Source organism: Lepidochelys kempii, chromosome 26 (assembly GCF_965140285.1).
Source record: "Lepidochelys kempii isolate rLepKem1 chromosome 26, rLepKem1.hap1, whole genome shotgun sequence".
Lineage (NCBI taxonomy): Eukaryota > Metazoa > Chordata > Testudines > Cheloniidae > Lepidochelys > Lepidochelys kempii.
The window spans coordinates 15,133,268-15,148,075 of record NC_136405.1 but is presented as its reverse complement, the minus strand read 5'-3'; the positions used below and the strand labels follow the sequence as shown (position 1 = coordinate 15,148,075).

Sequence of the window (14,808 nt, the reverse complement as noted above, 5' to 3'; positions counted from 1 at the left end):
GAAAGATCCCTCCTTGCGGAAGCTCAGGGACCTGGCCGACTTCGGTGTGGGACGGACCATGAGGAGAGGCTGCCAGGAGAGGTTCCTGTGGGAGAAGGGGTTCCTGTACCGAGAATGGGCTCCCCCAGGGGAAGTGGAGTCCTGTGGGATCAGGAGGCAGCTGGGGGTCCCCCAGAAGTATTGCCGCAAGCTCCTGTACCTGGCCCATGACATCCCCCTCGCAGGGCACCAGGGAATCCGGCGCACCCGGCAGAGGTTGCTACAGAACTTTTACTGGCCCGGGGTCTTTACCACGGTCCGGCAGTATTGCCGATCCTGTGACCCCTGTCACAGGGTGGGGAAGGCCCGGGACAAGGGGAAAGCGGCTTTGAGACCTTTGCCCATCATAGAGGAGCCTTTCCAGAAGGTGGCCATGGACATCGTGGGGACTCTCACCAAGACGACCCGGTCGGGGAAGAAATACATTCTGGTGGTGGTAGATTTTGCCACCCGCTACCCCGAGGCAGTGCCCTTAGCTTCCATTGAAGCCGACACCGTGGCCGATGCGCTCCTGACCATTTTCAGCCGAGTGGGGTTCCCCAAGGAAGTCTTGACAGACCAAGGCTCCAACTTCATGTCGGCCCTGCTCCGGTGCTTGTGGGAGAAATGTGGGGTCCGGCACGACTGGGCCTCAGCTTATCACCCCCAGTCCAATGGGCTGGTGGAGAGGTTCAATGGGACGTTAAAGATGATGCTGAAAACCTTTATGGACCAGCACCCACAGGATTGGGACAAGTACTTACCGCACCTGCTGTTCGCATACAGGGAGGTGCCCCAGGAGTCTACCGGATTTTCGCCTTTCGAACTGTTATATGGCAGGAGGGTGAGGGGCCCCCTGGACCTGATGAGAGACGAGTGGGAGGGGAAGGCCACTCCCGATGGAGAGTCAGTGGTGGAGTATGTCCTGATCTTCCGAGAGAGACTGGCTGAACTCATGGGCCTGGACAGGGAGAATCTGGCCAGAGCCCAGAGGAAGCAGAAGGTCTGGTATGACCGCACGGCGCGGGCCCGTGCCTACGCCCCCGGGGATCCGGTGATGGTTCTCATCCCAGTGAGAAAGAACAAACTACAGGCCGCCTGGGAGGGCCCTTTCAAGGTCGTCAAGCAGCTCAATGAGGTAAACTATGTGGTGGAGCTGTCAAACCGGGCGCACCACCGCCGGGTGTACCATGTGAATATGATGAAGCCATATTATGCCAGGGGGAATGTGGTGTTGGCCGTGTGTGGACAGTGGGAGGAGCAGGGAGATGACCCTTTAGTAGATCTATTCCCTGGGACCAGAGCTGGTTCCGCCCTGGAAACAATTCCCCTCTCGGATCAGCTAACCCCTGCCCAGCAAGCTGAGGTCAGGGGGGTGCTGCATCCATCCCGACAGCTGTTTTCCAACCAGCCTGGACGCACTAATCTGACTGTCCACCGGGTGCAGACCGGGTCGCACCCGCCGATAAGATGCTCCCCGTTCCCAGTCACAGGGAAAACTGCTCAGGACCTGGAAAGAGAGGTCCAGGACATGCTGGCTTTGGGGGTGATCCAGCCCTCTGCCAGCCCTTGGGCCTCGCCGGTGGTGCTGGTCCCCAAAAAGGACGGGTCGGTCCGGTTCCGTGACTATCGGAAGGGATAGTATCTGATGCCTACCCCATGCCCAGGCCGGACGAGCTCCTAGACAAGCTGGGAGGAGCTCGGTACCTCACCACCATGGACCTTACAAAGGGCTACTGGCAAGTGCTCCTGGATGCAGATGCCCGGCTGAAATTGGCCTTTATCACCCCTCTGGGGCTCTATGAGTTCCTGACCCTGCCTTTCGGCCTCAAGGGAGCACCGGCCACCTTCCAGCGCCTAGTGGACCAGCTCCTGAGGGGGATGGAGAGTTTTGCCATGGCATATATTGATGAGATCTGTGTCTTTAGCCAGACCTGGGAGGACCACGTGTCCCAGGTTAGACAAGTGCTGGACCGACTCCAGGGGGCTGGGCTGACCGTAAAAGCAGAGAAGTGCAAGGTGGGGATGGCGGAAGTATCTTACCTGGGCCATCGGGTGGGGAGTGGCCACCTAAAGCCGGAACCAGCCAAGGTGGAGGTGATCAGAGACTGGCCCGCTCCCCACACCAAAAAGCAGGTCCAAGCCTTTATTGGGATGGCAGGATACTACCGAAGATTTGTGCCCCACTTTAGCGCCATAGCCACCCCCATCACTGAGCTATGCAAGAAGGGGAAGCCAGACAAGGTGGTCTGGACCGAGCAGTGCCAGGAGGCTTTCCGGGCGCTGAAGGAGGCTCTGGTCAGTGGCCCAGTCCTGGCAAACCCAGACTTTGACCAGCCCTTTGTGGTGTTCACCGACGCCTCGGACACGGGACTGGGGGCGGTGTTAATGCAGGAGGATGAAAAGGGGGAGAGACACCCCATCGCGTACCTGAGCAAGAAGTTGCTGCCCCGGGAGCAACACTACGCGGCCATCGAGAAGGAGTGCCTGGCCATGGTGTGGGCCCTCAAGAAACTAGAGCCCTATCTCTTCGGGCGACACTTCACCGTCTACACCGACCACTCTCCCCTGACCTGGCTGCACCAGATGAAAGGAGCCAACGCCAAGCTCCTGAGATGGAGCCTGCTCCTGCAGGATTACGACATGGACGTGGTCCACGTGAAGGGAAGTGCCAACCTGATAGCGGACGCACTGTCCCGGAGAGGGGGCCCCGAACTTCCCCAGGTCACTGGTCAGCGTGACCCCGCTCAGTTGAGTCTCGAAGGGGGGAGAGATGTGACGATGTGACGCAGCAGGGAGGGGGGAGTGTTGACCTGGGAATGTGCCCTGGGGAGGGGAGACCTGAGAGCCTGTCACCTGAGCCAGGAGAGGGAGGGGGAGGTAACACCTCTGCCCAGGAATGTGAAGACAGGCTGCAGGAGAGAGCCTGCTGGGGGGGGTTTAGTTTCAGTTTGGGGCTGGTTTCCACAGTATGCATCCGATGAAGTGAGCTGTAGCTCACGAAAGCTTATGCTCAAATAAATTGGTTAGTCTCTAAGGTGCCACAAGTCCTCCTTTTCAGTTTGGGGCTGGGTGGAGGAACACAGGGAACCCCAGGGCTGGGGTCTAAGCTCCCTGCTCCCCCAGAAGGACTTGACTGAGGGGTCCTGGTTGTACCCACAAGCTCTGGTTTGGACTGTGTTCCTCTTGTCCAATAAACCTTCTGTTTTACTGGCTGGCTGAGAGTCTCAGTGAATCCCAGGAAGAGGGGTGCAGGGCCTGGACTCCCCCACACTCCGTGACAGTCTCCCTCACCTTCATCTGCTGAGCCTCTCAAGGTAGGTCGTTATCCCCATGTTAGAGGTGGGGAAACTGAGGCACGGAGCAGGGTCATGCAGTGAACGGAACAGAGCCTGGGTCTCCCCCTCTGACCAGACTACATAGCGCAGCAGGGTTAGAGTCGGAGGGGTCAAGATCAGAAGGGAACAGCTCACCCAGTCTGACCCCCCTGTATATCCCAGACCACCCCCACCCATGGACCCAACAACCACAGATCCCAGCCCTCGGGAGCCCAGGCTGGCATGTGCCCCAGGCGGAGAACAGGAGGGGCTGAGGTGCCCGGTGCCCCGCAGTGGCAGGGAACGATGACGTGAGATACACCCTGGCAAGGGACCCACCCCCCACGCTGCAGGGGAAGGTGACAAGCCCCCAAGGTCCCTGCGTCTGACCTGGGGGAAATTTCTTCCTGTCCCGTCTCAGGCCACCAGGGAGACCCGGGGGTGTGAGCCAGAGCCGGCCAGCCACGGGCCTGAGACAGAGAGAGCCCGGTGCCCCCGCAGAGCCCGGCCCTCCCCACGGGCCCATCTCCAGCTGGCACCACCCCCATGCTTCAGAGGCCAGCGACTTAAAAAAAACCTCCCAGAACACAATGGGGGGGGGACCCTCCCTGACCCCCACTAGCGGGAGGGACCCAGGTTTGATGGAACCACTAGCCCACGCTCCCTCTGCCACCAGCGGTCAGTGGGGAGCCGGTGGCTCCCAGCCTCCCTTCGGCTTTCGAGGAAACCCCTCGCGCTCAGCACAGCCGGGAGGCGGCTGCTCCTGCTTCACACCCCTGCAAACGGGCTCTTCACGCTGCACGGCCAAGGCCGAACGCGAGCCGGGGCCAGAACGCGAAGCTAGAGGAGTTTAGACTAAAATAGGGCACCAACCTTGGGCTTGGAGGGTAACGAACCCCTGGGACGACTCCCCCGGGCCGGAGGCTTCTCCGCCCCGGAGCCGGTACATCAAGGGCTGGTTTTCTAGCAGACCTGCCCAGGAATGACTGTGGGGCAGGTCTCTGGCCTGTGCTATGCAGGGTCAGGCTGTAACCACACCAGATCCTGGGAACCCCCATGTGCCAGCAGAACCGGCGCTAGGAAAGCGCTGGCCGTCGGTGCCCTCTACCGGCTGGTCCGTGAATCTGCCAGCTGGCATCGCACATAGAATCACAGCCTATCAGGGCTGGAAGGGACCTCAGGAGGTCACCTAGTCCTACCCCCTGCTCAAAGCAGGACCAACCCCAGCTAAATCATCCCAGCCAGGGCTTTGTCAAGCCTGACCTAAAAAACTTCTAAGGAAGGAGATTCCACCACCTCCCTAGGTAACGCATTCCAGTGCTTCACCACCCTCCTCGTGGAAAAGTTTTTCCTAATATCCAACCTAAACCTCCCCCACTGCAACTTGAGACCATTGCGCCTTGTTCTGTCCTCTTCCACCACTGAGAATAGTCTAGATCCATCTTCTTTGGAACCCCCTTTCAGGTAGTTGAAAGCAGCTATCAAATCCTCGCCCCCGCACCCCTGCTTTTTTTCTGCAGATTAAATGAGTCCAGTTCCCTCAGCCTCGCCTTCTAAGTCATGTGCTCCAGCCCCCTAAGCATTTTCGTTTCCCTCCGCTGGACTCTCTCCAATTTGTCCACATCCCTTCTGCAGTGGAGGGACCAAAACTGGACACACTACTCCAGATGTGGCCTCACCAGTGCTGAATAGAGGGGAACGATCACGTCCCTCGATCTGAAGGCAACGCTCCTACTAATACAGCCCAAAATGCCATTGGCCTTCCTGGCAACAAGGGCACACCGCTGACTCAAACCAGCTTCTTGTCCACTGTAACCCCCAGGTCCTTTGCTGCAGAACTGCTGCTTAGCCAGTCGGCCCCCATCCTGTAGGGATTCTTCTGTCCTAAGTGCAGGACTCCGCACTTGTCCTTGTTGAACCTCATCAGATTTCTTTTGGCCCAATCCTCTAATTTGTCTAGGTCCCTCCGTATCCTATCCCTACCCTCCAGCATATCTCCCTCTCCTCCCAGTTTAGGGTCATCTGCAAACTTGCTGAGGGTGCAATCCACACCATCCTCCAGGTCATTAATGAAGATGTTGAACAAAACCGGCCCCAGGACCGACCCTCGGGGCACTCCACTTGATACCAGCTGCCAACTAGACATGGAGCCATTGATCACTACCCGTTGAGCTCGACAATCTAGCCAGCTTTCTATCCACCTTCTAGTCCATTCATCCAGCCCATACTTCTTTAACTTGCTGGCAAGAATACCGTGGGAGACGGTGTCAAAAGCTTAGCTAAAGTCAAGATATTTCATGTTCACCGCTTTCCCTGTATCCACAGAGCCAGTTATCTCATTATAGAAGGCAATCAGGTTGGTCTTGCCCTTGATGAATCCATGTTGACTGTTCTTGATCACCTTCCTCTCCTCCAAGTGCTTCAAAAGGGTTTCCTTGAGGACCTGCTCCATGATTTTTCCAGGGACTGAGGTGAGGCTGACCACTCTGTAGTTCCCCGGATTCTCCTTCTTCCCTTTATTAAAAGATGGACACTACATTAGCCTTTTTCCCATCGTCCGGGACTTCCCCCGATCGCCATGAGTTTTCAAAGATAATGACCAATGGCTCCGCAATCACATCCGCCAATTCCCTCAGTACCCTCGGATGCATTAGATCTGGACTCATGGACTTCTGCATGTCCAGCTTTTCTAAAGTCCTGAGCCTGTTCTTCCACCACTGAGGGCTGCTCACCTCCTCCCCATGCTGTGTGCCTGTCGTAAGATGAGGCCCTGAAACATAAACCCTTGGTATCAGAGGCCCAGTAGGAGGCCTAAGGCCTGGGCTAAAGTAATGGTCAAGACTTTGCTGACATAAAGCACAGTTAAGCTGTGAGCCAGAGGCTGGCCCTGCTCACAGACGCTGGCAAGGAGAGGGCTGATGTTGCATAAACATATATCTAAAGGGGGCTGGATACCAGAGCCATACATGAATGGTACAAGAACATTCTTATACCGTCCACAGAGATAACAAGGACAGGGGCAAAGGGCTAGGATGATGGAGAGAGTTGTTTTGTTCGAACCAACATGTACAAGGCGAGAGGTGGCAGTAGAAGCGTGGTGCGTTGTTACGTAGCGGGGTTGCATCTCACTACGTCACGGGTGTTCTGTAACTGGTTTGTACCTGTGTATAAGATACATCCCTGAGTGGATGTCTTTGTCCGGCCTAGGGGGCAGTGGAAAGTCCCACCACTGATTGAGCTGTGTCCGTTGTCAGGGAGCACATAGGGACTAGCAACAAACCGTATATAAGTTATATGAATCGGGGAGTTAGAGACTGTGTTTCTCTTCGACAATAAACCTGCCCGGGTGCCTTCGTACCTCACTAGAGTCTGTGGTCTCTGGAGGTTCTCTCGGGGTCTGCTGCGTCAGCGATACGCACAGAGCCGGGGCAGTACACAGAGGGAACGCGCACGCAGCCGACTGGTATCGCCATCGAACAGAGCAGAGCACCACACCGGTGGCATCTGACAACATTGCCCAGTGCAGCAGTCTGGGAGCTGCCCTTGGCTGTGAAGACTGAGGCAAAACAAGCATTGAGTACTTCAGCTTTTTCCACTTCCTCTGTCACTGGGTTGCCTCCCCCATTCAGTAAGGGGCCCACACTTTCCCTGACCTTCTTCTTGTTGCTAATGTACCTGTAGAAACCCTTCTTGTTACCCTTCAAATCCCTTGCTCGCTGCAACTCCAGTTGTTTTTTGGCCTTCCATGGTCCTTTCCCCCACCCTGCGCCCCGGGTTCAAAGCTGGCTGGCAGCGTGGCAACGGGACGGACCCAGGCATGGGGCAGGGCTGAACCGTGGCTCTTCGGGGCGACTGTCCCCGGCGGAGGGGGAAGCATGTCCCGTGCTGGGAGCAGATGTGGGGAGAGTGATGCTGCCCCAGAGATGTGACTACAAGCCCCTTTAGGGGGGCCAGGTGTGTTATGGGGCCTGCAGATCTCACCCTCCTTTCACACAAGCCCCAGTGATTTTGAACTGCCGGCGCCGGGACCAGAGAGGGGAGCTGGGCTGTAGCCGGCAGTAAAGCTGGCCACCAAGGAGGTTGGCGGGGGGCAGCCCTTGGCCCTGCTTTAGGAACTGGGGGAAGGGTCTTGTGCTGGGGCACAAGCCAAAAGAGACCCCAACCCTAGCCCGGCGCCACCAGGAGCAAAGCGCCTGGCTCACGTCCAGCAGCAAAGCTGAGCTGGGAGAAGGATGCAGCTCTGCCCCCAGCCACCTCTCAGACCGTAACACCAGCTCCAGGCCAACTCATTCGCAAGAGGCCTCTGGTCTCGGGGGCCAGCATGAGCCCCCAGGGGCTGAGCACCCCAACCCCTGCTACTGCAATAGGAACAGGGCACCTCCGGGCGAGGCTGAGTGCTCTCCGCCAGGCTGGTTTGAGTCCCTGGGGTGCAGCGGCTCCCAGCCCAACGCAATTGCACCGGCAGAGAGCTCAGCCCAGAGGCAGCAGCCAGAGCAGGGCAGCTTCTCGGCTCCCAGACTGAGGCAGCAGAGCCTGGAGGTCAGGGGCTAGGAGGAAGTGAGAATTCTCTGTAATATTGTTATGAAGCCTGTGTGCCTCAGTTTCCCCAGCTGCTACACTGTTCCCTAGTGGGAGAAGGGCTGTTTGCTCTGGGGGCAGGTTAGGACACAGGTGTGAGAGGCCACCCAGGTGTCCTTAGGAGGCCTGATCTCCATAGCCATGGAGAATCCAGACAACGGCAAATCCCATCCCCAGGACATCAAACCTGGCAACCAACCCCACCTGGCCCCACCTCACAGCATCTCCCTCAGCTCGCGGACACAGGACATGGGGGTTGGGGGGAAGGTGGGAGTTAAGCGTGGGCTGGGGGAAGCCATTGAGGCACCTGTGGGCTCACTATGGAGGAAGAGTGGGACCCCTCGGGGGACTCCCAGAGGCAGTTCTGAAGCTGGGGCCATAGTCCCAGTCCTGGGGACCCGAGAGGGGGGTGCAGAGCCCCGCCTGACTCCAGCGAGACGCTCCCTCAGCCCCACCCCATGCCCAGGAGTGATCTCCAGGAGCCGCCAGCGATGCTTCCCCAAAGGGATTAAAAGTCCTGCCCGCCCTGGGAGAGGGCACCGTGCTGGGGCACCCTGCCCTGGGCCAGGACTGACGCGTGGCCCGTGGGCTCGGGCCCCAAACACAGCCTGGTGAGGCACACTGCCACCCCCCGCCCTCATTGGCCAGCAAAGCCCTTTGTACCCCGCTCACCAGCGCCCCCGGCAGAACAGCCTGGCAGCTGCTCCCTGCCGGGCTCTCTGGGCCAGGCGCCCAGGCTGGGTTGCTCCAAGCCCCCAGGAAGTCTCCCCCGGCCCCAGACGACACTGCCTCACATGGATGCGACCCACCTCCAGGGGGCGCCAAGGGAGCTCAGCCCATTCACCTGCTGCCCCCCTGCAGCTTGCCCGTGGGCAGCTGCCGGGGGCTGTTCCCAGCTCCAGCGCCCCGGCTCACGCTCGATCCAGCTGGGGGATCCGGGGAGAAATGCCGGGGGATCCCCGGGGGTAACGTGGCGGCCAGCGTAGCGAGCGGTTGTGGCACCTCTCGAGCCGCAGCCAAGGAGCCGAAAAGCACCCGGGAAAGGCACAACCCAAAATCACGGGCACCAGGACAATCCAGGCTCAGGCCTGCATCAGCCGCAGGGGCCGTGGGAGTCAAGCCCCAGGTATGATCCCTGCTCCACCCCAGGCCCCAGGGAGCTTGGCTACAGGGGGGTGAAAACTTCACACCGCAGGGCGGAGCCCCACCGCCCTCCCCCCGCTCTGTGGAGCTGGGGGGCCGGGGACGGCTCTGTCCCCGCTCAGGGAGGTGGAGGAGAAAACCCCTCCCGGCCACAGGAAGTGCCCATGTGGCCTTCGGCAAAGCGGGGCGACAGCCCTGTGGATAACCGGACTGAGTGCCAGGTGCCCAGACACTGCGGGGACGGGGGCTTGACAAGTACCAGGGACGCGGAGAGGTGATGGGCACCTGCTTCTTTGGGGCGTGTCCCTCTGGGGACCAGCTGCAGACAGTGTCCCAGAGCCGGGTACCAAGCTGGCGGGACCCCAAGTCTTAAAGAAATTCCAGCTGTGCCCTGAGCTGAGCCAGCCAAGGGGGCTGAGGTTTGGTCTGGCAGCAGCTGCCCCACCCAGGCCAGGCAGGAGGCAGCAGCTCAGCTGGCAGAAGGATAAATAAGCTGCAGCCGGCACCTTGGTGCCCCCTCGCCAGGGAGCTCTGGGGATGGGCAGCAGAGCAGCGAGGGTGGGGGCTGTCAGGCCAAGTGCAGGCTGCATGCCCCGGGGGCCAGCCGCTCACAGCTCTCCCAGGCCAGAAGCAGCCAGGGGCCACTGAGGGGCCGGGCTCCCAGGGTAGCCCCCTTGGCAATGCTCCCAGCTCCGCACGCCTGGGGGAGACGGGCAGAGGATCAAGTCATACAGCATCAGGGAGAACCGCTCCCAGGAACGACGCCCAGACACACCCTGCGCCATTCAAACAAGGGTTGTATTTCCAGTGGCTATTTATAAAGGGGGCAGGGCCAGGCGTGGGAGACAGGAGACAGCCTCCCGCCGGGGGGCCCCAGGGCAAGGCTCTGCCCCCCTGCTGTGACTGCAGGGCACAGCCCGACAGGCCAAGGAGCTGCGGGCAGGGGGCAGGGGCCAGGCTCCAGGCCTAGCTAAGGTTGCCCTCGGTGCCGCTGTCCTCGTCCGGGGGCACGGGGCCCCGCTCCAGGCCCGGCTCCAGGTAGTCAAGGATGCGCCGGTCGGCCTGGAGCAGGAACTGCTGCTGCCTGAAGTAGACTTTCAGCACCCCCTTGATGGCCACAAAGGTGATGCCGCCCTGCGGAGGAGGGGCGGAGATGAAGCCAGCTGCTGTGCCAGTCCCATGGCTCTGGGCAAACCCTAGCAGCACAGCCCCCCAGCCAGCTGCCGCCCCCCACTGAGCACCAGAGACAGGGGCGCCCCCCAGCTCTGCCGGTGCCCCTCACTCCCGACCCGCAGCCCCGGCTCCCCCCAGCTCTGCCGGTGCCCCTCACTCCCGACCCACAGCCCCGGCTCCCCCCAGCTCTGCCGGTGCCCCTCACTCCCGACCCGCAGCCCCAGCTCCCCCCAGCTCTGCCAGTGCCCCTCACTCCCGACCCGCAGCCCCCTGCTAGCCCAGCCCCAGCTCCCCCCAGCTCTGCCGGTGCCCCTCACTCCCGCCCCGCAGCACCGGTCCTCCCACGAGCACAGTGCGGGCAGCGGTGCCAGGCTGGCCTGCCATTTCCACGGCAGCGAGCAGATCACAGACCGCCGAGGTTTCCCAGCTCGGACTCCCTGGGCCCGGGGTTCTCAGGCCAGGAGTCTCCAGCTCCAGGTGCGACAGGCCGCAAGCCGCACCTTGGGCACCCCGCAGTGGCTGGCACAGCCCGGCCCCAGACTCACCAGGATGGTGCGCTGCAGGCTGGAGTCCACCCGCCGGAAGAGGAGCCTGCCCACCAGGCTGGCGATGGTAGGAAACACCAGGGCCCCGCACAGCGAGCGCGAGAGGGACGTGTGGTCGCTCTGGGGGCGGGACTCAGCCAGCGGCCCCGGGGCCACCGGGCGCCCAATCCCTGGGGAAATGGGAAGGAAGGGGAAACTGAGGCAGCGATTGGTCACTGCCACCTGGCCAGGGGGCTCAGACCTGAACCGCTCCCCACACCACCCGCCTCTGCCCCAGTGTCTGTCCCCCACCCCCCCCAGCGCTCTGCCCCTCGTCACGGTCTCTCCTCCCCCCGCCAGGCCACCCGCTGATGGCGCTACTGCCCAGCTTCCCCTCCCCCCACAGCTCTGCCCCCTTCGCTGCCAGCCCGCCCCTGTCTCGGCTCACTGGCAACCGTGCCCACCCCGCACCAACCTGCCCACCCACCGGCCCCACCCAGGGCAGCCCCAGAGCAGCCCCAGGCCATCCCCGCCAAGCCGCCCGCCCCCGGCGGCGATGCCCCGCACCTGGCACCAGGGCCTGCAGGGCCTGCAGCTTGCTGGCGTACTTCCGCCAAACGCGCAGCACGTAGTCCTCCCAGCGGATCAGCCTGCCCAGCACCAGCATGACGGGGATGGTGGGCAGCCCCATGAGCAGGAAGAGGGGGTCCGCCCGCTCCATCACATCCAGCCCCTTCTTATGGCCAACCACCTGCAGCCGGGGGAGGAGGCAGCTCAGAGCCCGTGCCGAGAGCGGGGCTCCCCGTGCTGGCTGGGCCGGCCGCACCCCGCAGCACGGGGCATGGGCCCTCTCAGGCTGGGGTCACAGGGCAATTCCCAGCAGCACCAGCTTCCTCCATGGCCCCAGCCGTGCCCTGCCGCAGCCAGCCTGGCACCCGGCAGCTCCCACTGGAGCAGTCACCCCATTGCCTCTGTTGCGGAGCCTGGCGGAAGCAGCAGCCCCGGCTCAGCTCGGGCCCCCTTCGGGGCCCCCCCAACACGTTACCTGCATCACCGTGACGGCCCCATAGGTGACAGCCGACCAGTACACCGTTCCCACCACGATGCCGGCCATGGCGAAGGGGCTGGCTCTGGACAGGATCCGGTCTGCCTGGTGGAGGAAATAGACCAGGGGCCCTGCAGGGAGATCAGAAACTCAGGCCACGCCATGTACACCCCCCGTGTTCCCTGGCCCAGCCGGCCGCGGGGGAGACTCCAGCGGGCCCCCACCCGCTCACGGGGAGGATCCCAGGGCTCTCAGCCTTTCCCCCCAGGCCAGGAATTTCCCCCGGCCCATATCAGAGGCTAGTGGGTGGAGCACAAGGTCAGGAGCCAGGGACATGCCAGGGCAGGGCACTGCGCCAACCTCTATGCTCCAGGCAAAGCCTCCCCAGACCCCTCCACGCTGCCCCGCATTGACCCCAGCGACCCCGTGCTCCCAGGCAAAGCAAGGCCCGGACGGGCCCCGCCGGGCTCACCCAGCTTGGGGAAGACGATGCGGTATTCGGTGCCGCACTGCGGGCAGCTCACGCTGCCCGTGCTGTTGCCCTTCTGCTTCTCGTCCAGCCAGCGCTGCAGGCAGGCCTGGTGGATCCATTTGGTGGAGCCTTTGCAGCGGCAGGGGCAGACCCACTCGGCGGCCCGGTCCTCGCGCTCCGTGGCGAAGCAGACCCAGCAGTGCCTGGAGAGCAGAGAGTCCGTCAGGGCCCCGGGCGCCCCCGGGCACCGCAGTGCCCCGCGGGTGGCAGGGCCGAACTCTGGGCCACCCCACCCCAGGCAGGGGGATCCCTAGGGGACCCAGCGCCCCTGAACTGCCGGGTCCCCTGCCCCAGCACCCTTCTCCAGTCCCACCCCCATCCGGATCCCGTCCCCCCTCCGGGCCCAGGCTCAGCGCAGGGCCGCCGGGACCCAGCCGCCTCCCAAGCGCCCCCAGAGCCAGGCCAAAGAGGGAGGCGGCGGGAGGGGAAACCCGCGGGGCGTTCCCGGGGGGAGGGGTTCGGGTCGGCTCCGGCCCGGGGGAGAGGGGGGGCGTTCGGGACGGGCCGGGGGGGTCGGTTCGGCTCCGGCCCGGGGGAGAGGGGGGGCGTTCGGGCCGGGGGGGATCGGGTCGGCTCCGGCCCGGGGGTAGGGGGGTTCGGCCCGGGGGGGGGGGGGTCGGCCCGGGGGGAGGGCGGGGGTCGGCTCCGGCCCGGGGGGAGGGGCGGTTCGGGCCGGGGGGAGAGGGGGGTTCGGACCGGGGGATTTGGTTCGGCTCCGGCCCGGGGGGAGGGGCGGTTCGGGCCGGGGGGGTCGGCTCGGCTCCGGCCCGGGGGGAGGGGGGTTCGGCCCGGGGGGAGGGGGGGGGGGTCGGCCCGGGGGGGGGTCGGCTCGGCTCCGGCCCGGGGGGAGGGGCGGTTCGGGCCGGGGGGAGAGGGGGGTTCGGACCGGGGGATTTGGTTCGGCCCCGGCCCGGGGGCGGGGGGGCGTTCGGCCCGGGGGGAGGGGGGTTCGGCCCGGGGGGATTCGGTTCGGCTCCGGCCCGGGGGGAGGGGCGGTTCGGGCCGGGGGTAGGGGGGGTTCGGACCGGGGGATTCGGTTCGGCTCCGGCCCGGGGGCGGGGGGGGGGCGTTCGGCCCGGGGGGGTCGGCTCGGCTCCGGCCCGGGGGGAGGGGCGGTTCGGGCCGGGGGGAGGGGGGGGTTCGGACCGGGGGATTCGGTTCGGCTCCGGCCCGGGGGGGAGGGGGGGGTTCGGGCCGGGGACCCCCCCAGCGCTCACCTCTCCTCGGCCGGCTCGGCCATGGCGGGCGGGCCGGTCACACCCCCGGGCGGCCCCGGGGCCCGGCCATCGCCGGCCCCCGGCCCGAGCGAGCGCGCAGCCAGCCGCGATCCGCGGGGCGCGGCCCCTGCGCCGAACTTGGCTGGATCGGGTCCGGGTCCCGGTCCCGGCTCCGGCTCCCCCCGGCCGCTCCGCTGCGCCTCGCTCCGCTCCCGGCCCTGGCGGAGCTTGGCCCGGCTCTGGGGCGGTTCCGCAGCCTTGAGCCCGCCCCGCAGACCCAGGGCCCGGCGCTGCCTGGTCGTGAACAGGCCCAGGGGTGCGGAGCCCAGTCCCGGGTCCAGCCCGGGCAGGGCGCGCACAGCCCCGCCCGTCTAGAGGCCCCCGGTAGGAGGGTTAATCGCAGCTGGCTCTTCTGGGGGTGCCATCATACAGCTCTCCTCGGTCAGCAGCTTTATGCCCATTTTGCAGATGGGGAAACTGAGGCACGACGAGGGCTACGATTTGGCCATGGCCACACAGCAGGCCAGGTGGCAGAGTTTGGCCCAGAAGCCTGCGCTCCCCAGGCCCAGCTCAGTGCACTATCCCTTAGGCTACACTGCCCCTAAAGTGCCAGGTTTGTGCCAGGGAGGCCCGTCCTGGCTGGAATGGCCACCTGGCGCAAACATCGCCTGTTTGTATCACCGGCTGAAAGCAACATGGGGCTTGATGGCAAAAACCGCCATGGACTTCCCTTGGAGCCCATGCACCCGGTCCAGGCCTTTCGCACCCGAAACTTCTGCAGCCACATCCCAAGCCTGCATTACACCACGATCCCACCCATCGGTGCTCAATTTCCGGGCCCGCTATGAACACCACCCACGGCTTGAACTGTTTCTCACAACATCCCCCGCAAACAGTCCTGGAAGACAGCGTCACGGCCCCCGTTGGTGCGGGACGTCCTGTGGGTCTGCAAAGCCAGAAGTGAGCATCCAGGGTTTCCCAAGGCTAGCAAAGTCTTCTGTCGAGATGGCGGACAGCGAGACGTGCCACGCAGGTTTGCGGGATTTCTAAAAAAAGTGCAAAAACTATGAGCTCTGGATGGCATTATGGGATGGAGAAAGGTGTGCTGGAAACTTGATCCTGAGCTCCCAGAGATTCCTTTCTATCCCATGACACTTTGAAAGACTTTCCCAGGTTAGGCCCCGATCCTGAGAACTTGGAGGAGCTTGCAGGACCGAGGCCTTCCTGTGAAACTACCATGGACTTCCCAGGCCATCAGCGC

At 63.4% G+C, this 14,808-nt stretch overlaps 1 protein-coding gene across 1 annotated transcript; it reads right to left on the bottom strand.

The window, feature by feature from the left end:
• Nucleotides 1–9,835: 9,835 nt before the first annotated feature.
• On the bottom strand, nucleotides 9,836–14,554 carry LOC140903692 (E3 ubiquitin-protein ligase MARCHF5). Its single transcript, XM_073325388.2, has 6 exons — nucleotides 13,548–14,554; nucleotides 12,271–12,473; nucleotides 11,799–11,929; nucleotides 11,321–11,504; nucleotides 10,775–10,944; nucleotides 9,836–10,190 (listed from the first exon to the last, which is right to left on the bottom strand). Exons 1-6 carry the CDS (start codon nucleotides 13,568–13,570, stop codon nucleotides 10,023–10,025), a joined length of 879 nt encoding a protein of 292 aa, XP_073181489.1. The 5' UTR covers nucleotides 13,571–14,554; the 3' UTR covers nucleotides 9,836–10,022.
• Nucleotides 14,555–14,808: the final 254 nt, after the last annotated feature.